Source organism: Ovis canadensis, chromosome 5, assembly GCF_042477335.2.
Source record: "Ovis canadensis isolate MfBH-ARS-UI-01 breed Bighorn chromosome 5, ARS-UI_OviCan_v2, whole genome shotgun sequence".
NCBI classification, from domain to species: domain Eukaryota; kingdom Metazoa; phylum Chordata; class Mammalia; order Artiodactyla; family Bovidae; genus Ovis; species Ovis canadensis.
In genome coordinates, this window is record NC_091249.1 from 86,167,594 (window position 1) to 86,191,238 (window position 23,645).

The 23,645-nt window shown below is 37.4% G+C and overlaps 1 protein-coding gene across 1 annotated transcript in view; it reads left to right on the forward strand.

Annotated features, from left to right (window-relative positions):
* The window catches only part of GABRA1 (gamma-aminobutyric acid type A receptor subunit alpha1), a 57,687-nt gene extending 34,397 nt beyond the window's left edge, over nucleotides 1-23,290 (forward strand). Inside the window, exons 7-10 of the mRNA XM_069592545.1 lie at nucleotides 2,052-2,195; nucleotides 13,513-13,665; nucleotides 18,710-18,912; nucleotides 22,737-23,290. Of these exons, the coding sequence (XP_069448646.1) occupies nucleotides 2,052-2,195; nucleotides 13,513-13,665; nucleotides 18,710-18,912; nucleotides 22,737-23,048 (812 nt within the window). The 3' untranslated portion in view covers nucleotides 23,049-23,290. The remainder of the gene's footprint in view (nucleotides 1-2,051; nucleotides 2,196-13,512; nucleotides 13,666-18,709; nucleotides 18,913-22,736) is intronic.
* The last annotated feature ends 355 nt before the right edge of the window (nucleotides 23,291-23,645 follow it).

Here is a 23,645-nt window from a genome sequence, read left to right on the forward strand (position 1 = left end):
TTTCAACTGCTTTCTGAGGAATATACAGTATAATGCTTTGATTCTAGAAAAAGTGATTCAGATTAAATCTAGGCAAGTGCTAGATGTAGTCAGGATTTAATAAATGATCATTTCCTGACTAATTACCAAGCATTGTCTTACAAACAAGAAGAGAGGGAAAGAATTATGAATAATAAGTAATTTTAGAAATTATTTAGTGAACCTGCCTCATGCAAATGAAAAAACAAAGGCCCATAAAACCTAAGTGACAGTGTCAATTAGCAGATGCCCTTTTGATACTGTCTCTGCTTTGTGGATTTTTTTTTTCAGTTTTTTTTTAAAGTGTTTATTGAATTTGTTACAACATTGCTTCTGTTTTTGTTGTTGTTCAGTTGCTAAGTCATGTCTGACTCTTTGCTACCCCATGTACTGCAGCATGCAAGGCTTCCCTGTCCTTCACTATCTTCCTGATTTTGCTCAAACTCATGTCCATTGAATCAGTAATGCCATCCAATCATCTCATCCTCCTGCCCTCAATCCTTCCAAATATCAGGGTCTTTTCCAATGAGTCAGCTCTTTGCATTAGGTGACCAAAGTATTGGAGCTCCAGCTTCAGCACCAGTCCTTACAATGGATATTTAGGGTCAATTGCCTTGAAGATTGACTGGCTTGATCTCCTTGCTGTCCAAGGGACTCTCAAGAGTCTTCTCTGGCACCACAGTTCAGAAGCATTAATTCTTCTGCACTCAGCCTTCTTTATGGTCCAACTCTCACATCCATACATGACTACTGGAAAAACTGTACCTTTTGTTTTACCTTTTGGTGTTTTGCCCTTGAGGTATGCAGAGTCTTAGCTCCCTGATCAGGGATCATGCCCGCACCCCATGCATTGGAAGGCGAAGTCTGAACCACTGGACCCACCAAGGTAGTCCCTTCTCCTATTATTTAAAAATTTTTTCTTATCTACTGATTTATTTGAAATGTGAGCTTAACATTTTTGATGAAGTGGTTGAAGACTTTCTAATCTTTTCTTTAGGCTGAAGAGTGTCAAATCAAAAAAGTCTTTATAGGTCCTACTTCTCAGATACTGACACAAAGGAATAAGAAGATGTATCACCTATTGTGGAGCTTTAGGTTGAGGCTTTAGGTGTATCTGTCTTCTATATTTAAAACCAAAAATTTCATCATGTGGATTTACTCTACATTTTGGAAGATTTCTATTGAGAAATAAAGGCAATGAGTAACCACCGCTTTCACAACAATAGCATATTTGTGGTAGATTTCATACACAATGGAGTTTCTAAGAAATTGCAAGGAATGAGATACTGTATCATTTGACATAAGTTGATAGTAACACTTTTTGTTTCCCTCTACAACTATAGTGGCAGCCCATTGGCAACACATGACAAAGTATAAAAAGATAGATCTAGGCACTGTTGCTAATGACAGTGCAATAAAATCACAAGAGCTCTAATTTGTCAAGAAAGGACACAGGTCTAGAATAGGTTTCATCATTACTTACATGATCACCAATTATCTTTGCTTAGCTTTTGAGCATAGTGTAGAGATTTTTTCTCTAGAAAATTCTTGGCAGCAGTGGAGCAGAATGAATAGCATTCTATATTCTTATATTGGTTATCCCACTAAGTAACTGTGGTGGTTTAATCTGGTTTTCCCACAAATTAACTGTGGTAGTGATTTAGTCTCTTAAGTTGTATCCTACTCTGCAATGCCATGGACTATAGCCCACCAGGCTCCTCTGTCCATGGGATTTCCCAGGCAAAAATACTGGAGTGGGTTGCCATTTCCTTTTGCATGGGATCTTCCTGACCCAGCGATTGAACCCAAGTCTCCTGTGTCTCCTGCTTGGCAGGCAGATTCTTTATCACTGAGCCACTTAAACAAAACGAGATAAACAATGTGACTCTAAAGTCTTTCCACATTAACATTCAATGATTCCAGGTACCATAAGCCCAGGATGTCCTCTTTGGTAAGACCCTTCCATTTGACAAACAAGAGTTTGTCAAAAGAGTGCCAAAACACATGGACCATTTTCCATTCTTCCCTTTTAGATGCTTATACAAGAGCAGAAGTTGTTTATGAGTGGACCAGAGAGCCAGCACGCTCAGTGGTTGTAGCAGAAGATGGGTCACGCCTAAACCAGTATGATCTTCTTGGACAAACAGTAGATTCTGGAATTGTTCAGTCTAGTACAGGTAAGTGCTATTTGGGAACTTTAGATAGGGAAGAAGGAGCCAAAAAACTTTATGTAAAACTTGTAAATTCAGTGAAGTCCTTCAATAACAGAAGTAAGGAGAGTGAAAAATTACAGTAAACTGGGGAACAGTTAGGCTGGGAACTAGTGTAACCTCTATAGACCTATGATCTTGAATTTGACATGTCATGCCTTTTGATCTCTGGTTTTTGTTTGTTTGTTTACAAAAGAAAGAAGTGGTTCTGTGTGATCAGGGTAGATATGTGAACTGTATTTAGATATGTGAACTCTGAGAGAAGAATATATGGGTTGAATACTTCTCCAAGTTGCCAGTTAATTGTGGTCACCTCATAGGGTTGTTGGAAGGAATAACTTATATCCATAAAGAGTAAATTATCATACTTTGGGCACATAAAACAACTCTTAATAAATGTTAGCTATTAATATCATCTAGGACCCTTTTATTGTCTTGATCAATAAATCTTGGTAAATTTATAGCACCAGTCATTATACATAGGATGCCAAAACACCTTCCCCATCTCACTCCCTCCACACCTAACTTCATTTGTAACTCTAGCCAGGAAACTTCCACAGCTAAAACCTACACTGACCTCTCTATTTTGGAATTAAAAGTGGATGGACCACCATCTTTCTCAGTGTTGTAACTGTTTTACCAATGAAATACTCATAATTAGATCAGATTTTCTATCAAGCAGTAAAATCCAAAATTTTAAACTTTTGAAGTTTCAAGAAATAATATGAGTTTAGTTATTCAGGTATCCCTTTTGTGACTAACTGATATGTGATAACAGGGCCAGATAATTACTGATAAAATTTGTATCCTAAAAATTAGGAAAACTTACTCCCTCAATCCCAATATTTTTAATTATGTTCAATTACTAAAAACTTAGCAAGGGTCAACAATTTTACAATTGCCTTTTAATTTTGAAATTCATTCATTAACTTTGATTTGTAATTTATAAAAAAAAAAAAGTTAAATGATAAGTAAGGGCAGAATCGCTCTTTATCTCAGAAAAATTTCTCTCTCAAATTTCAAACTTTATATTAGGACCATGGTCATATTCTGATCGTTCTAAATTCAAGTGATAGGTCAATATATCTTACTCTGATTATTGGATAACTGCTGCTTAACAGGACTTATCTTTTGTCCACTTTATAGCATCCTTGGTTACTCTAGAAGTTGAAACGTTTATGTTTCTTGTTTTGAAAAATGAGAAGATTGTTCTCCATTGTGCTTTACCTACCTTAGAAATGCACACGGCATAATGGGAATGTGTCAGGCTTTGCAGTGAGAAACATGTGGGCTCGAGTCCTAGTCCTGCCACTCAGAAGCCTGGTGACATTGAGAAGTTCATTTAACTAATTAGAAACTGTTCTCTTCTAAGAATGGGAAGCCTCTAATTTTGTATTAAAGATAATATAAAATGTTAAGCAGAATGTTATACAGTAGATGCTCAAAATGGTATGTTGTCATTGTTGTTATTGTCCTGAAGATATCCCAGAATGTGCAAAATACTGAAAATTATTTTTTTCTCACCAAGTTATATTGGAAAAGATACTAAAATGAGCAGTGTTTACTTTTAAACATTGAATGCTGTAATTGACTGGATATTGTGACAGGCACTACAGTCAATGATAGACAAGACACATATCTTGCTTTCATAAAACCTGAAGTCTAAGGGAAGACAAACACATAAACTATAATTATCAAAATGGGTGTTAAGTGCTGTGATTAACATTTTGGGGAGGGCAAGTCCCTGCCTGCCTTCTGTGTCCCTATGATTTACTATAGTAGCTGAAACAGAAGAGGCACCAAGTAAATATTTTTGAACTAATGAATAAAAAATTAGTGAATTCAGCCTGGGAGAATCAAGGAAGGATTGCTTCAGGGGTTGACTTTCATTTTGTTAATATGCATTTGTTGGGAGTCAAATAATCGCTGTTCTAAGCCAAGGCATTCAGAATAATAGACCTAGAACATCCCCTCAAGAAATTCTCTCCCTACTGTATTAGAATGGAGGTTGGGTGACGTCCAGGAAATGGTATTTCAAGTGCAGGAGCAATAGGGCGGAGAAGGCAATGGCGCCCACTCCAACACTCCTGCCTGGAAAATCCCATGGACGGAGGAGCCTGGTAGGCCGCAGTCCATGGGGTCGCTAAGAGTCAGACATGACTGAGTGACTTCACTTTCACTTTTCACTTTCATGCATTGGAGAAGGAAATGGCAACCCACTCCAGTGTTCTTGCCTGGAGAATCCCAGGGATGGGGGAGCCTGGTGGGCTGCCGTCTCTGGGGTCGCACAGAGTCGGACACGACTGAAGTGACTTAGCAGCAGCAGCAGCAGCAGCAGCAGCAGCAGCAATAGGACAAGTGTATATGAAGGTTGTTGGGAGGAAGGGATGCTTCCGCTCTGTTCTAGCGCCAATCACCTTAATGCAGCACAGGATCCCTCTTTATGTTCTAGTTCCTATGTCTGCAAAATAAGTGGCTTAGTCTGATGAACTTGGAGACCTTTTCCCTTCTGGTTTTCTAAGCCAACCTACCTACATTCTTGTTACTCAGAAAAGATAAAGAGTCACAAAAGGACACCAGGTGAGAAAGAAGGGTCCAATTCACCGCCACCAAGCTGGCTGGACCTCATAAATTAGGTTCATTAAAAGTCATCATTCTGTGTTGGAGCAGCAAGTTTATCTGTGCAAAATAAGAGCTTGTCCTTGTCATTTCTATAGCGTATGGAGGGAGGGGGAGGAGAATAATGAGCACATTCAAACTCAGTTTGATGTATGTTTTCCACTCCACAATAAAACCCTGAACTATACTTCCTTTGGTTCTACGTTTACTCCCCAAAAATCCACCTTAAAAGATTTCCATGGGAAGAAACAAAGATCTTTTGTAAGGCCTTCAATCCCATATTCACATCTCCTATGAGGCAGCTCATGGCTTTGAGTTTGGAACCATAAAACATGGATGACAGCACACTTGGAGAGGTCTGTATGGGCTCTCATGTCCTTGTAATAGGAGACCAGACAGTCACCCACACAGTGGAAGCGGGTTAAACACAAAGTTCCCTGGATATGATCAGCTATGAACTTGAAGCCTAGAGAATGCAAAGATCATGGCAAACCAAATGCACAGATAATCTAGTAGCTTAGTTTCTTCCCACTAGTCCTTTTTATAATTGATTGTATTTAGCAAAATGGACCAACTTGAATGTCCATTAATAAAAGTGTCATTAGGGCAGCAGTCAGTTTTTTACTAAGAGAAAGAGCAGGGAGCCGATACTTGCCATGTTGCACACAGCTATGAATTTTGCATCCTTGACATTATTTCAATTTTTGTTATAGTATCCACTGCTACTGGGCTTCTCCGGTGACTCAGTGGTAAAGACTCTGCCCAGCCAATGAAGGAGACATGGATTCAATCCCTGAGTTGGGAAGATCTCCTGGAGAAGGAGATGGCAACCCACTCTAGTATTCTTGCCTGGGAAATCACATAGACAGAGGAGCCTGATGGGCTACAGTCCATGCGGTCACAGAAAGTCAGACACAACTGAGCAACTAAACAACAACAACATGGAGCCTTGAAACATTAAGATAAAAGACATCGAGCATTATTGTCTCCCTGTTTCTGCCAGAAGACTAGGAAGGGTGACAGATAAGTGCACATACATTGAGAATCATTAAGTAAAGAGCAGCTTTGGCGCCCTTAAAATTCTCTGTGAGGTGAGAAGCAATTCAGGTCACCTTCTAGAAGGTGTTGGCCTGCAACCAGCACACACATGAACACATACTCGCAACACCACCACTGACCTCTTTCATGTCAAATACCTCTAGATGACTTCAGCGCCATAGGAGGGAAAATACAAGGCTCGATCTAACACTTGTAGTTGTTTCAGTGCAAACATGTTAGAAAGACAGTCCCTTCATTAGCATCTGCCATCAGTTTGTGGAGGGAAATGAGTCGGAGACTTAGTTTGAAGTGCACTTATTCACCTGGCAGAACAAACTTGTTACAAGGACACAGAAGGATGAGTCTAGTCAACTTTCAAATCTGATGCAATTCTCTGTTATCCACTCATTTATTCCTTCAACAGTGTGCTCCTTTACTGTGTTTAACATGTGAATGACCTAGCGAAAACAGATGAGGGACACATACTTCCTGCTCTCAGGAAGCTCATGGTTGGGACTTCTCTGACGGTCAAGTGGGTAAGAATCCACCTGCCAATGCAGGGAACACAGGTTTAATCCCTGGTCCAGGAAGATCCTACATGCCTTGGGGCAGCTAACGCATGCCCACAACTGCTGGGCCTCTGTTCTGCAGCCTGTGCTCCACAGCTAGAGAAGCCAGCTCAACTAGAGAGGAGCCCCTGCTCTCCACAGCTAAAGAGGCCTGTGCGTAGCAACAAAGACCCAGCAGAGCCAAATCAGACAAGTAAATGATTAGGAAAAAATGAAGCTCAGGGTTGAGTGATTTAAGTAGCTAACATTCATTGACTTGGTCTAATCCTCACAACACTCCTAGGGTGTATGTATTATCATTTTTTCCATTTTGAAGATGGTATATAACTGAGGCCCAGAGAGGTTTAATAATTTTTCCAAGGTCACACAGCCAGGGAGTGGCGGAACTGGGATTTGAACTCGGGAAGTCTCACTATAGCATGTATGCCGTCAACCATATGAAACACTAGTAACAGGCAAGATAGACAAGTGTGAAAATGCAACAGTATGGCATGTCATGAAGCGTAAGAGATGGATTTTGGAGTACATAGGGAGGTTTTGAATGCTGGTTTTACAATGAATTAACTGCATGACCTTTGTTCATCTTTTCTCCTGTACTTTGGAGATAATCAGAGGATCTACTTCATGGGGTACTGTGAGATTGAAATGAGAAAATGCATGTAAACTGATTAGCAGAGTTTCTGACATGCACAAATCATAATAAATATTAGCCATTACTATTAATAATGATGAAGTTAATGTAAGAAGTCTATATGATGACACTTAAGAAGTCATTTCTGCTTGAAATGTCAGGGAAGGTAGTTTGAAACTAGACCCCATGCATGGGCCCCTATCTCATTCTACTACACCATTGTTCTGCTTCCTAAGTAATTCTTTAAGGAAAGCCCACATAAAAATTATAATTGTAATTAAAGGGCATGGCAATGTAACTTATAAAGAGAAGCCAAATTGTTAAATTAGTCATTAGGTATAAGAATAATATCACAATTATAAAATAAGAAGATGTAATAAAAATGCTTTTACAAAATGCAACAATGATGACTAGAAAGTCATTTACCTAAGCCAATAGACATACGTGATCAAAGGAAGCATAGGTGAGATTTGCTTAATAAGAATGTCTCTTATTTGTGGATGACTATTTATCCTTAGAACAGATGACTAAAAGAAACTGTAGGATCCTATTTCCTAGAGATAGTCTTCACTGGATGAGTTAAGGATGCCTCGGCAGGATCAAAATGAATGACGAAAGCAACTGTTTTCACTGACCATGGAGCAAATGTGGTGATGGACTTTCATCAAAGGGGCCTCAGGGCCCCTATTTTTTCAGCTTAGCACATGATCTCCAGAGAAATAATATAACTATAAAATGTGAGAACAAATTCACAGAAGGGAAGGTGGAGAGGGAGAAGACGTATACAGTCGTCTGGTCAACCTAATCATATTTCAGGTGAGGAAACAGGTCTAGAGATGTAAGTGGCCTAGAACTATAACCATTGTTTCATTATTGCTATTTAAGTATTCTCTGAAGCAGATATTAAACTGTGAGACCCTCCCTCAATGATATTTCTGACTCCTCATTCCTTTGAAAAAGGTAGCATCTTTGGAAAACACAAACATTTAGAATACTTGAAAAGCTTTACAAGGAACCAGTGTCCACTACAATTTTGTTAAAGAAATGAATGGTGGATTTCTTCAGCTAGAGAGAGAATATGTTTCTATCTGATTTACCTTTACACTATAAATCTGCCTGTGACTCAGAATTTTTTAGAATAATTTTCACATCTGTTATTTCATATCATCCTCACAGCATCCCATGAAACAACTAGCATACTAGCATTTTTACTCAACAAGTGAGAAAACTAAACTCGAATAAAGTTAAGCAAGGGATCTACTCTAAGGAACTAACATTTGGGAAAATAAACGTTGGAAGTCAGATATAAAGAAACCTGCAGTGTTGCTTTACAGAATTATATTCCTGCTTCTTTTCTTCTCTTTCCTTAATTTTATATTGTAATGTGTCAAAAATGTTGTCTCATCTAATTTACAAGCTTCTCTTGGGGTTACATGATGTGCAAGGATATATGAATTAAAATTCTTCTTGACTGTTGAATCAGAGGGAAATACTTTGACATGCTTAGTGCATAAGTACTTGATGTCTAGAGATACTCTTTCAATCCAATTTAGGTGACTTTTTTGCTGTATTTTTCTTTCATTTTTAAACTATTACAGTGTGATTCTGATTTTGTCACTTTCCCTTTTCTTATTTAAATGTTACTGATGGAAATATTAAGTAACAATCTGCAATAGGGATAGAGAAGAGTTTATTTGAACCAAACCGTGGACTATAGCCTGGGAGACACAGATCCAAAAAATACTTGAATTGTGTTTTTCCAGGCTGCAAAATGGGAGATGCTTATAAAGACAAGAACCACAATATTACATAAGTTGTTTTCCAAAATTATAATTGGAGTTGGCAAGAAGTAAGGGTGCTTGTTAAGCTAGTGTTGGTTGGGGTCTGAAATGTTACATGGGGAGAACTTGAGACTATAATGTTCCACCTAGCCACTGCTGGTAGATAATTGTTTTGAGAATAGCAAGGTGGTGTCCTTAAGTATGATAGAGTTCAGAAAATTCAGGTTCTCAGTGATATGAGAATGTATGTAAAACCACATCCACAGTAGCCAACCAGATCCATTTTGGTTGTATGAACCTCAGTTATTCCATTTAAATTTTTAAATGTATTATTTTCTTTAATGGTTAAAGTAGATATACAATGTATGTTTGATAGGCCACAAGGCAGACTGTTCTAGTTAGCATCATGTATAAACCAAATCATGTATAAGCCAGAATGACTTCCCTGTACTTCAATATGTGAAAATTTCTTCCATCAACATGTTATACCCAAACTTTTAAATTTTATTTAATTTAGGAAGGTGATTTCAAAATATTTGAAGTTTTCCTCTACTTTCTCTAGTTTGTTAGAGGGGAAGTGGTTTATAAAATAAACCAGGTTTATAAAATAAAACACTTTGTTATATACAAAGTCATATAACAGCTTATCCAAAAAAATATTCTTTGCAGAATCTTCCCAAAATGTCACACTGTGAACAACAAAAGATGATAATGGAATATATATAGACACTCATTTTTATGGCATTACATGAGAGATGGATTTTTTTTTCTTTGAGCTGGTGACATTTTTCAGGCTACAATTGAATGAATGATTAGGAATAATAATGCCTACTCCTAGGAGGTAAGGTGTAATCTGACTGTGTCTATCCAAGACTACATTTTACCAGAATCTCAGGAAAAAATGTCTTTTGGTTTGTTTGTTTTTTGCTCTTTTTCTTAAATTTGAATCACTTATTTCTTTAAGATGACCTTGGAGACATTATCCAAGTTATCTACAGAAAAATAGAAATAAATTAGATAGCATTTTTTTTACCTTTCAAAAAAGAGATGCTCGTAGGTGTTAACTAGAGTGGGTGTTCTTAAATCTCATGCATCCCTTTTCATCATAGGCAAGTATTGAATATTTAGGATATGTAAAGCCATGCTATCGGGACTTCCCTGGTGGTCTAGTGGCTAAGACTCTGTGCTCCCAAGGCAGGGGACCTGGGTTTGATCCCTGGTCAGGAGACTAGATCCTACATGCCACAGCTTAGAGTTCGCATGACACAACAACTAAGATCTACTTTTCCAATAAATAAAATTTTTTTTTAAGCCATGCTGTATGTAAAGAACTGTCTCTCTTCTTAACTATCTTTTAGTTTGGTGGAGGAGTATAAGCACATAAGTAGCTGAAATTAGGAGAAGGCAATGGTACCCCACTCCAGTGCTCTTGCCTGGAAAATCCCATGGATGGAGGAGCCTGGTAGGCTGTAGTCCATGGGGTCGCTGAGGGTTGGACACGACTGAGCAACTTCACTTTCACTTTTCACTTTCATGCATTGGAGAAGGAAATGGCAACCCACTCCAGTGTTCTTGCCTGGAGAATCCCAGGGATGGGGGAGCCTGATGGGCTGCCATCTATGGGGTTGCACAGAGTCGGACATGACTGAAGCAACTTAGCAGCTAAAATTAAAATTATACAATATAAGCATAAACAGAAGCTGTAAATAAATTTGAAGTTAATATTGATCAGTAAATGGCAGGTGTTATCCTTAATAACAACCATGAAAGCACAGATACTTCCTACTATGGAGAACATAGGGAGCATTTCTTCTGCCAATACTTCCACCAGTTCCAACTGGAGAAATGAGAGGAAAAAATGGAGAAAGGAACTCAGTGTTTTAAAACTCTAATGTAGCATGATCTTCACTAGAGCCCTCATTCTTTATTCTCCCCACATATACTTATCACTGTCTTATAAACAGAGAAATTGAGGATCAGAGAGTTTAAGGCTACACAATAGGAAAGTGGTATATCTGGGTTTTGAACCCAAATTCACTTGCTTCCAAAGCTAACAAACTCTCTTCTACAGTAACTTTCTTCCTATTCTACTATGGACTGAATCCCCACCCATAGATAAACAAAATATTCAGCTATAGAAGAGGTCAAAATGAGATTTTTTTAGGTCAAAATACGGAGAGATAAAAATGTGTGGTGAGACACAAGATGGAATACTGAAATGCTATCAGAGTTAGGATGTGGAGCGTCTTGAATCCTGGTTAGAGAGTTGCTTGTTTGTAACACTGGAGACATTGATTGTCACATTGATGGGAGAGAGAATTCTAATGGCATCTAGGGGCTAAGAGGCAAGGTATGTGACTAAATGTCCTACTTTACACAAGACAGTGCCCACAATATATAGTTATCTCTACTGAAATGTTCTGAAAAGAGCTGAGGTTGAGAAACACTGATGTAGATAATGGGAATCCATTATGATATTTTAAGATATGTATGTATACTTTAAAATGATCATTCTGACCCCAAAACTTAGGGAGAATTGGAGTTAGGACATGACTGGAAACCAACAAGACAGTTCACAGATTACTGTAGATTTACATTGTAAATCTCTAAAGAGATAAGTGTTGACCTTGAGATAAGAGATAGACTGAGAGATACTGCACAGGTGAAATTAAAATTGTGATGATCAATTGATTTATTTCTCTCTCTTTTGGAAGCCTTACTTAACACACAAGGATTAATTCCAGATTTTTAGACTGAGTGGATAGACAGATGAGTGTGCCATGAATTTAGAAACGGATGCTCAGTGGAAAAGAAGCCCTGCTATATGCTAGTCATTATTTTTTATGAAAAGGTTTAAACAATATCACTTTTGAACATATTTAGTTTGTGATAGCAATGAAAAATCACTATCTATGAGTTATCTAGTAGATATTTTGAAATGCAGTGATTTTGAAAGCAATGTCACTTAGAGATGTAGATCCCACAGCCATCTGGATCAAAATGACATTAGGAGCAGGGGTGAGAAAGAAAAGTTCTTATTAGAGTTAAGAAAAAGATGGGCATGACAGCTGAAGACAGAACTACCAGGAGCGTCTGCATTTGCTTTGCAGAAAGATGAAGACCAGTGCCAGAGAGACAGGAGGGACTTACTACTCCGTGGCTGAAATAACCAGTGAGTTAGCAAAAGAAACGGAAAATGAGAGAGAAAGAGAATGTGGCTCTAGAGAGTACTATCAAGATGGCAGGCACCTTCAGCATTGCTCAATTTTTAATGCTACAGAGAAGGTGATAGTGGACTTGAAGACTGAGATGTCCTTTCAGATTGAGACGTTCAGTTATGGATACTAAGAGATCATGGGCAGTTTTAACCGAATTATAGGAGCTGAAGCTGAATGGTCATGAGCTGAGACATAAATCATAGGATGAAGAGAGAAAAGCTTTGAGTTGACGTGAAGGAGGGAGATAGAAAGATGTGAATACCAAAGAAATGTTTTCTTAGTAAGAATATACCTAGTTCTCTCCTACTGAGTATATATTCAGAGTGAATAAAACTAAAAACTTCAAAGATTTGTAATTAAGAAACTATAGCATCAACTTAGAAAAAAGCACCTCCTACAGTTTGAGTTGTGTATTCATTTCTTTGGGCCTCTTAATCAAATCAGGCTTTGTCATATATAAAGATGATGGAGATGCCTAGCTGGCCCAGTTGTTTCCCAGACTGGTCTGGGAGTCGGGACAAGTTCAAAAGCTAGTGACAAATCTGGATTTTCCTGCCCCCCCCCCCCCCATAAAGGATGATTTGTGTATTTAGGTGGGATCTAAAGAATTGCATGTTTCAAAACCTTGCCAGGCGATTCTGGTGAAGATATTCCTTAAAACAAATTTTGAGAATTCTGTCTCACAGTCCTCATTTCAGAGGTCAGACTAAGCTGAATTCACGGTCAGACAGCTAAGGAAAGAAAGGGCTGGAGCTGGAATTCAGGTCCTCCGACTTGAACACCAAAGCTCCTTCATTAGACAACCTGACTCTCCTGCAGTGGACATACTGGAGATCTGGTGTCTTCTGATGCATTGGTGTGTGTCATCAGGATCTAATTCATTGCCTTCAGGGTTACGAGTGCCAATCTGTAAATATATGCTCAGATTTGTCTCTTCAGTGTATCAGTCACCAGGATTATGACATAATATCAACGAGACCTCAGGCACCTCAGTCTCATCCTCAGTGCCTTTTTGGTGTGTTTTATTTTTAAACTAGAGTTTGTTTTTTTTTTAATTAAGATTTATTATAATTTTTTTTTATGTGGACCATTGTTAAAATTCTTACTGAATTCATTACAATATTGCTTCTGTTTTACATTTTGGTTTTTTGACCTCCAGGCATGTAGAATCTTAGCTCTCTGACCAGGGATTGAACCCACAAGTCCTGCAGTAGAAGGCTAAGTCTTAACCATTGGACCACCAGGGAAGCCCGGTGTGTTTGGCAAATGTCTTTTTTCTTTCCTGGATAACAGCTTTTCTCTCCAGGAACCAGATGTTATGTGGAAAAAGGCTATGTCTAACCTCCAGGTTCTTGCTACTGACAGAAAAACTGAGAGATTTCTTTTCAAGGTCAAATTGCTCACCTTATTGTCTTTTTTACCCTCTAGGAGAGTATGTTGTTATGACCACTCATTTCCACCTGAAGAGAAAGATTGGATATTTTGTTATTCAAACATACCTGCCATGCATAATGACAGTTATTCTCTCCCAAGTCTCATTCTGGCTCAATAGAGAGTCTGTGCCAGCGAGGACGGTCTTTGGTAAGTGCCAGTCGAGACATACACGCAAGGGCCACTTGCAAGGGCAATTTGTATCATACCTATGACATTGCAGATAGAATGAAAAAAATAATTATACACTAAGTCTGCAGTTAATACAAGAGAAAGGTTCAAGGTATTACCATTTTAATTATGACATGATTGTAAAAAATTCTTTTTTAAAATAGCAAGCTGTTTTAGTTCATGTTAATTGATGGGATTAATGAACACTTGACTTGCTGTTTTAAAAGGGAAATGTAATGAAGCAGGCATAATGTGCTTCGTAATAGATTAAAATGTACACATAGGAACACTTATACCTAAACCATACATTTAGAATACATAATCAAGTGTCCATATATCTTTTGAGAATCTAAGAAAAATATCAGCAGAACTACTTCCTTAATATATGAAAGCAGGGATTCTTTATATAGAAATAACTTAGTGATGACCATTATACCAGTACAGGAATATCTCATTTTTACTAATGTGTGCACTTCTGAAGAGTTACAAATTTTTTTTTCTATGAAAATATTCTAAATGCATTAGATATTTTGAGTTGTCAATCTAATGGAAAATTATTTAAAGGGTAATAACTTTTTACTAATAGGAAAACTCTTGCCTAATTCATTGTTTTAGAAGTGTGTGTTTCATATAAAGAGCTCCTGCCTGTATTATAGGACACTGTTTTAAGTATACTTTTAAGAATAATAAACACAAGATTTAATTAACAAAAACTTGATGATTCATTTACTCATTTAGTCGTTGACTTTTTTTGAAATCTACTATGAGGGCCTACTCTGTTCTAATGTAGCTGTCACCATAACATTACCCACTCCTCTCATGAATTTGGGAGTTTAAAATTTGAATAGCAATAAAATCTTGCAGAATACTTATTGAGTGTTTTTATATCATGCTCTGTTCTATGATATAACTCTCTATTCTCTTATTTAACACTAGGAAAGTTCTCTGTAATATTACCCCTGTGTTTTAGGCAAGAAAGCTAAGGAACAAGATATTAAGTACTGGGTTGGCCAAAATGGTCATAAAGCCCGAATGACCTTTTTGGCCAACCCAATAACTTGCCTGAGGTCGGAAACTATGAGGTGAAGGACTCTGGAATAAGATCCAGCCTCTTAGCTCTAAAGCCTGTGCAAATAATGATGATGAGGTACCACTCCCCACGTACTGCCTGTTCCATGACAAGGCTAAGAATGGGCTTGTTGTAGCCAGTATAATTCATTTGGAAAAAACAACCACATATTCCATTGGTGAAAGTTGCAATATCAAGGTTCATTCCAGAAATATCAAGGTTCATTCCAAGGTTCATTCAAATATATAATAGGCGCATGCTATGTTTATAACCCTTTACTACAAAACAAAAGGCTTCAGATGCTTACAGTCTAAACTGAGGATTTTTCTTGTGCAAAGAGCCCTATGGCATCATGGCTTTATCCCAGGAAAAAAAGCAAGACTCTGCTACCAGGGCCCAGAAAAGAATCTGGACAAGTTGCTTCTGGGTTGGAAACCACCAAATCTTTGCTGTGACATCAGCCTAAGAGCCCAGCTAAATCAAGACCCAAAATGATTCCAGCCACCAGGTGGAAGATTAGTTAATTTAAAACTCTTTTTTTCCCTTACCACAATTTGTAAATATTAGCTAGTGTTTAAGCCACTTATTAGAACTGAAGATTGAACTCTTGTCAGATGCTCACTTATATATAGATATATGTATATATATATATATAACGACTTATATAGATATATGTATATATATATAACTACATATATATGTATATATATAACTACTTATATACATATATATATATAAGTAGTTTGAGCCCTTTATTCATTTGAATGTTTTAATTAGAACCAATGAGATATTTTCTTTATGTTTTATGTTTATTTTTATAGAATGAGCCCAGCACTATAGTAAAAATGGTTTTTTTAAAGGCTCACTTTCCACCCCCTCTGTCCCCAACAAATCCTATTCTTCCTCTTTGGAAATCCTATAAAGCACTTTGGAATGTTTTATAAGTCAAAAATCTTGCTCTTAATAGTTTCAACAGTCTGCTCGCCTAGCCAACTCATGCCCTTTTGGTGAACATAACTACATATCTGTAAATACAACCGTGGCAAGTATTTCTGTGTATCAAGTTATATATTTCTAACATTTTAAGCTCAATAAAATCACAAATGCAGTTTTCCAAGACCTTTAGCCTTTTAAAATTTATTTAATACACATGTCTTTATTCTTTTTAGTTTATATTCAGCACATTCCTCTGAGTTGTGGGGGATGACTGAGAGGGTCACAGGTACTTGAAGAAAAAATATCAAAAGGAAAAAGAAAGCAAAAGTTATACCTTGCTCAGTTTATTAAATGGCATCCAGAATGCAACAAAGCTGAAGCCATTTTATGTCTTAAAACATCATCTTCTTGACCTTCCCTGCTCTTTCTTATTTGAAGACAGTGTGGTCATGTGATTTTGATTCCAGATACACCCACGATTTTGGTTCAATCTTGTCTTTTAAGTGTTGGTTACTTATAAAATGAGAGTATAATTAAAATAAAACAGTGCCATTTAAAAGATTAGGTGAGAAAAACAAAATAAAATTTATATATTGCCAGCCTCAATACTTGGAACTTAATAGATGCTCAACACATTTTAATTTTTTTCCCTTTCTCTATAGCTCGAATTGTAAGATGACAAAATACACACACACACACACACACACACACACCATGCCTCTCTTTATGCTATTCTTAACTGTTTTTAATTTATGGATACATTTTGTTTAAGAACTTCTATTCCCAAATTACTTTTAGCAGTTGACTGTCCACATAAACCAAAAGTAAAAAAAAAAAAAAAAGGAATTCATTTTAGCAGGGATTTATCCAAAAGGAGTGAAGCTGTCAATAATAAGTTATTAACTTTGCCCTTAGTAAGTATCAGGCTCAATACTTTATTACATTATTTTATTAAATACTCACAATAGTCCTCTGAGTTAGACTTATTCAAATTAAATTACAAGGGAATAATTACAAAAACACTCCAGAAGTTCAGATTTGTGAGACAGTCTTCCCAAGGTCACTCAGCAATTACAGAGCTGGAGCTTGAAACTGGGTTGCTCTGTTCCCCAAATACTGACATTTAATTACTTTGCTCTTTGCTCAAGTTAATATGCAAATTTGGAGGCTTTTTCCCAGCTAATATTCCTTCAACCAGTTGTTGAAGGAATTATGTAATATGGATAATGCCCCAAAATGTCCTGCAACACCTCCAAAGCTCATAGTAAGTCTATTCCCTACAACTCTGACCGTGTATCAAAAATATGACTTACTGAAAATCTCAGTGTTCTTAATCCTATCACTTCCTAATAGAGCTGGAAAGATAAATTACCTTGAAATTCATGGAAAACTGGGAATATTGGGTGGTTTAAACTGCCTTAGAAAAATTAGCTGCCTACCAGCTGCATGACCCTACTGATTCTCTAAAATTAATCAAAAGAGGAATCATAGGTATGAGTTTTAGACAGATGGCATGACAATATCTTCTGTGGCAATAATTGACTTATCTTTAAAATGCTTTCACATGTTATTACATTTATTCCTCTAACCTTATGAATGTGTAAAAAAGAATGTGTTTTCCTTCCTTAGAATTTCAACAATGATATACACCAACCAAGGGAATGAAGTGTAAGTCACCACATTTACAGTTATGGAAACTGAGGTCCTCAGGAGTTAACTCACTTGCTCAAGGCTATACAGTTAATAAATAGTGAGGGACTAGCTACTGGTAGAGGTTAAGATTTTTTCCACACCATGCAGTCTAAGTTATCGGGTTCCTGTGATTTTTTTTTTTCATACATTTTCAAATGGCTTAAAAGGAGACTTACAGTATTCTAACTCATAGATTGCATCACATATAGTAGGTTGAAAATATTAACTTGTTAAATGGATATTATTGAATGTCATCCTTCAATACAAACTCCTATAATTGGGCTCAGTGGTAAAAGAATCTGCCTGCAGTGCAGGAGATGCAGGAGACATGGGTTCGATCCCTGAGTTGGGAAGATCCCCAGGAAGAGGGCATGGCAACCCACTCCAGCATGCTTGCCTGAAAAATCTAATAGAGGAGTCTGGTGGGCTGCAATTCACAGGGTCACAAAGAGTCAGACAGGACTGAAGCGACAGCAGGCAAGCAAACTTAAAGCAACTGACTTGAAAACTGCTTTGAAAAGAGGTGATTTTAATCAGTTGGGATAGATTCATAGATTAGGGAGGATATATACCAGCATTAGCAGAAAGAGTAAGACTTTGGACATTTGAATCAGATGAATGTATTCAAAGCTGGTTTTGCCATTTCTGAGCTATGTGACCTCAAGCAAGTCACCTGAGACTTATTTCAGTTATTTTTTCAAAAGAGTAGCTATTACAAGAATCAGGAAAAATAGTATAAAATACAAAGAGTTTATAACATAACAAAACATTATCCTATGATAATTTAGTTATCTGTCAATGATCAATTATCAAAAAGTTATTGGTTTTATGGTTTATATATTCAAGGATTGTTCAGTCACTCAATAGTGTCTGACCCTTTGTGACCCCATGGACTACAGCCTGCCAGGCTTCCCTGTCCTTCACTATCTGTAGAATATTAAACAGAGCTGAGGATTCAGTGATTATTTATGGATCCTGGACATTGACAATCTCTGCTTTCTTTTTCCTAGAGTTGGGGACAGTGAAGGACTATTATTTCCTTTCCTAGCCAAGGCACTGTGTTCAAGATGCCTATTTAAGGGAGCTCACTATCTTATTAACAGCTTCTCAATAGCAGAGCAGTTTATCCCTCCAAGAACTGCCCTTCATACTGCCATACCATGAACCACAAACTACATTGGGATTAAATTAAAACTCATCCATCCCAAACCAAACGGGATGAACTTGAAAACATACTCTGTCTGTGTTTCATTTTACACAAGTAGGGTGACTTCAGTGATGAAAGTTTGTAGTATGAACCTAAAAATTCACTTTCTTTCTTTGCAGGAGTCACAACTGTGCTCACCATGACAACTTTGAGTATCAGTGCCAGAAATTCCCTCCCTAAGGTGGCTTATGCAACTGCTATGGATTGGTTTATTGCAGTGTGCTATGCCTTTGTATTCTCAGCTCTGATCGAGTTTGCCACAGTAAACTATTTCACCAAGAGAGGTTATGCATGGGATGGGAAAAGTGTGGTTCCAGAAAAGGTAAATGCTTTAATATCTCCTGTGATATTGCACCATTATGTCTTTTTAAACCTGTAAGATATAATGTGTGAGCTTGGGGGAATGGCTGAAGGATGCAGAGAGAGGGAAAAGGAGATTTTTTTTTTTTCTTATGTCATAAATGATTAAGTGCTGTGAGAATTTCCTCACTGCTAAGGAAGGAGGTTGTTTCTGTGGATAGGTGTGCAGAGTCAAGGGAAGGAAATAAAGAAGAAACAAAAAAGGTAAACATTTCTATTCAAGTATGGTTTCCTATGGTTCCCATTAATGTGAGAACAGTTTTAACAAACTTGATATTGGGAGCAATTATGCCATTATAATTTTTGTGACTTGAAAATCATAGTTTTTTGGGTGTTTTCTGAACCTAGTAACTTTGGTCCTAAATGTTATTACTTTAATGACTCAACTGAATTGAGCTTACAAAATGCATTATCTCTAATTTTCACTAAAGTAAAAGTCAGGAAACATATTTTCTTTTTCCAAAAGAGAGGTTTGCTTTAAGAATCACAACACAGAATTCACAAAATTTCTTCACTGTAAAAAATTATCAAGCCAAGACTATCGCTGTTCTTCTCAGTTAGAACATATTTTGGAGTGACTTTTAAACCACAGGTGGGGAGGATATTTCTAATTCTGGGGTTTGAAAAATACGTCAAAAGGCAAGAAAGTCTTGGGGTGGTGGAAAGAAAGGCAAAGTCAGAGTTCCAGAGGTTCTAAGACATCTAGAAGCAATCTAGGAGGAATTTCTCTATAGCAAATGAAGAGTACTAGTGTCCCGAATCGGTCTAAAAATACAGGTATGTTGTCAAATATACTTGAAAAATTCTGAATACTGTCACAGTCACAGTATATTAGAGAGTCTGAGAGGGTCTACAGTAAAGAAATCCATTTAATGATGTTTTTCCCACAGCCCCATGAATATACTAGATAAGAGGATCCTTTGTAGAAACATCTACTGCATTTAACAGAATCTATAGTGTTACTGATTCTAAGATGTACCACTAATTTATGTGTACATAAGAAAGAAAATATGCTGCCAAGTAAAAACTCTTTGAGATTTACCATTCAGCCACAGGTGGATCTATTGAATACTCCAGTGATCTCCTACACAATTCAAAGCAAAGGAAGTTCTGTATGGGGTATGCTATACCAACCAAAATGGACCAGATCCAGGTCCTCAAAATTCACCTTGCCTTGACACATCCTCACTTAGTATAAAAAACATATCTGAATTTCCAAACCAAGAATCTTGTCTCAGGATCAGTAGAGAGGAAACAAGACAAAAGAAACTGCACTTACCAGATGGAGAGAGAGGTGAGGGAGTGGAGACAGAGTTTTTGTTCAATACCTTTAGCCACTGATGGCCTCCATTTGTCCTTGAACAGAAGGGCAACCCCAAAGGAAAGCCCTGAACCTGAAGATGTGTGATCATAAGACACTACAAACTGTGAGACATCACCCCAAATCATAGCTGTGGACATTTTTAAAATCCACATCTTAGAATTACTGGTACACTCTATGAAAGTTCTTCAGAATTAATGATACACAAACATTAGTGATATGCAACTGAAAAATGAAATGCAAACACTGGGAAAAGTTGCTTTTCTATCCTAATCCTTTCTTTGCATGCTACAAGAAGCCAGTGTCTTTCTGATTGTAGCTTGTGAGTTGCAGTTGTTAACGAATTGTTAGATGAACTGAACTTGATCTGGAAAGCATATAATTTGGGTTGAGGTATTGGTGATCTCATAATTGAGTTTGGATTTCTTTCTGACTGTGTACTAGTCTTTAAGTGCTGTCTCAAATAAAATATTTCAATCTCTATCAGTCTACAGGTCACATTATTCAGTGTACATATATAGATATACATCTACATATACATAAATAATACATTTATGCCCATATCTGGCATCTTATTAAGAAAGAAAATATTTTCTATAATGTATTTTTGTCTCTGTAAAAATCTTCCACAGGGCTTTGCCAGTTTGATTTGCTTAAAACAGGGAATGTGAACACAATGTAATCCAGATCTTACTTTGACATTCAGAGAGGATACATTTCTTTTTCTGTAACTAGATAAGTGCTTTCAGGAGAGTTAAAGTTTTGATCTCTGACATGGTATAACTTGAAAATAAAAAGAAAATCCCAATAGGGCATCACATTTTCAAGTGAATATACAGTGGCCTTCTTAAGATCCACCCTCATACGGTTAACTGCTAAATTAAATACTAACTTCTTAAAGAATATGCAACTATATCAGACCACATAGCTCTGAACAATGACCTACTTTATTTTTGAGAAGTGTCTATATGTCAGAAACTAAGAAAAGCTGCAGTTATCAGTTACCACACAGATAACATTAGTGAGCAGGTAACACTGAGCAAAATCAAATCCAGGATATCCTGACTGAGCCCGCTTTGTCATTTGTGCACTGGAAGCCTGAAGAGAAGGAGCAAAAATTAATCGGCTCATCAATTTTTTCTCATTGCAAAACAAACTGCCCCAAAATTTAGTGACCTAAAACAATAACCAAGCATTTGTGGCTGGCAAAAACCTGAGGTTATTCCTTTTAGTCGAACATGGGCTCACGGACGTAGTTCCGGCATCAGGGGAAGAATATCTACAATGGCCATTCTCCCATGTATGGGGCCTCATGCTGGCTGGATCTCTCACTGAACATAGTCTTTGGTCCCTCAATGTCTAATCCAGGCTTCATGTTTCTGTGGCATGCTTCCAGAGAGTAAAGAGTGAGGTTGCCAAGCTTCCTGATGATAGGGTCTAAAGCTGGCACAGCATCACTCTGTCAGAGTCACACGTCTAGATGTAATAAGTGGGGATATAGACCCCATTTTTTAATTGGAAAGCCTGGAAAATATTTGTCTGCATTTTTCCCTAGCCTTTTTGAAAGATAATTGACACATAGCATTGTGTAAGTTTAAGGTGTACAATGTAATTAATTAGATATATTATATATCATGAATTGGTTACCACCATAGTATTAGCTACCATCTCTAACTGGTCACAAAGTCCTTTTCGTGGTGAAAACATTTAAGATTTAGTCTCAGCAATATTAAAGTATATGATACAGTATTGTTATCTATAGTCATCATGGTTTAGTAGCATTAGGTGCTGTCCAAAATGTCCATAAGACATTTGGTCCGTGGAAACCAACCCTGAATATTCATTGGGAGGACTGATGCTGAAGCTCCAACCCTTTGATCACCTGATGTGAAGAGATGACTCATTGGAAAAAGACCCTGATGTTGGAAAAGATTGGAGGCAGGAGGAGAAAGGGGTGACAGAGGATGAGATGGTTGGATGGCATCACTGACTCAATGGACATGAGTTTGAGCAAACTCTAGGAGATAGTGAACAACAGGGAAGCCTGGCATGCTGCAGTTCATGGGGTCGCAAAGAGTTGGACACAATTTAGCAATTGAACAACAACAACAAAGGACTTTGATATTTGGTCCTGTCCAAAACCATTTGTCATGGATCCAGTATGCTCATAGACATTTTGGATAGGACCAAATTGCAAGGACCACTGACGTAAACCAAATGTCTTACAGACCAACTGTCTTATGGACATTTTGGACCAAATGTCCCACCAGGTCACTTGTCAATTTTACAATTAGACCTTTGTGTCTGTGTTTTACATTTATTCCCAAAATGCTGTCATAAATTCCATTTTTTAGATGTTAAATAAAGCACGTTTGAGTTCTAAAGTAAAGGTCACTTGCTCAAGAACTTAAAAACTTGCTCCCCACAATTTACTAAACAAAATACTCTAACTCTTTCCTTTACAGCCAAAGAAAGTGAAGGACCCTCTTATTAAGAAGAACAACACTTATGCTCCAACAGCAACCAGCTACACCCCTAATCTGGCCAGGGGTGACCCCGGCTTAGCCACCATTGCTAAAAGTGCAACCATAGAACCAAAAGAAGTCAAGCCGGAAACAAAACCACCAGAACCGAAGAAAACCTTTAACAGTGTCAGCAAAATTGACCGACTGTCAAGAATAGCCTTCCCGCTGTTATTCGGAATCTTTAACTTGGTCTATTGGGCAACATACTTAAACAGAGAGCCTCAGCTAAAAGCCCCCACCCCCCATCAATAGGTCCTGTCATTCATATTCTGTTGCTCAGTCCTTTGCACTGGGAATTGCTTTCTGTTCTCAACGTGGTAATTCCCATCTGCTTTATTGCCTCTGTCTTAGAGAATTCGAAGGTTTCCTTATTTCCATAATTCATATAAGAACAACAGACCCCTGTCTGGCCGTCCAGAGCAGAACACAGCATACAGCTGAGACAGGATTCTGAGAGAGGGAGCCAGAGAGCAAAATCAAGACAGAAGGAGACAGAAGGGAAGAGAGAGAAGGAGGGGGAAGTAGATCCAAAGATAGGAGGAAAAGTAGAAGAAAAATCCAGCTTAACTCCAGGTCATTTGTAGATATATATTTCCAAATATTCTAGAAAAAAAAAGATACTGTATATGTCAAAATATTTTTATGTGAAGGTGTTTAAAAGAATATAATGTTTAATGAAGAAACATTTTAAAAAATCTATGTCTTTATTGCACAGATGATGATGTGTTTCTCACATTTCTGTTTTGTATTTTAAACCTATGTATAGCTTTAACAGTTTATTTCCAAAGCTCAAGATCCCCATTCTTTCTCTTTTAAGAAATACCTAGGGCATTATTTTGTTGTTAAATG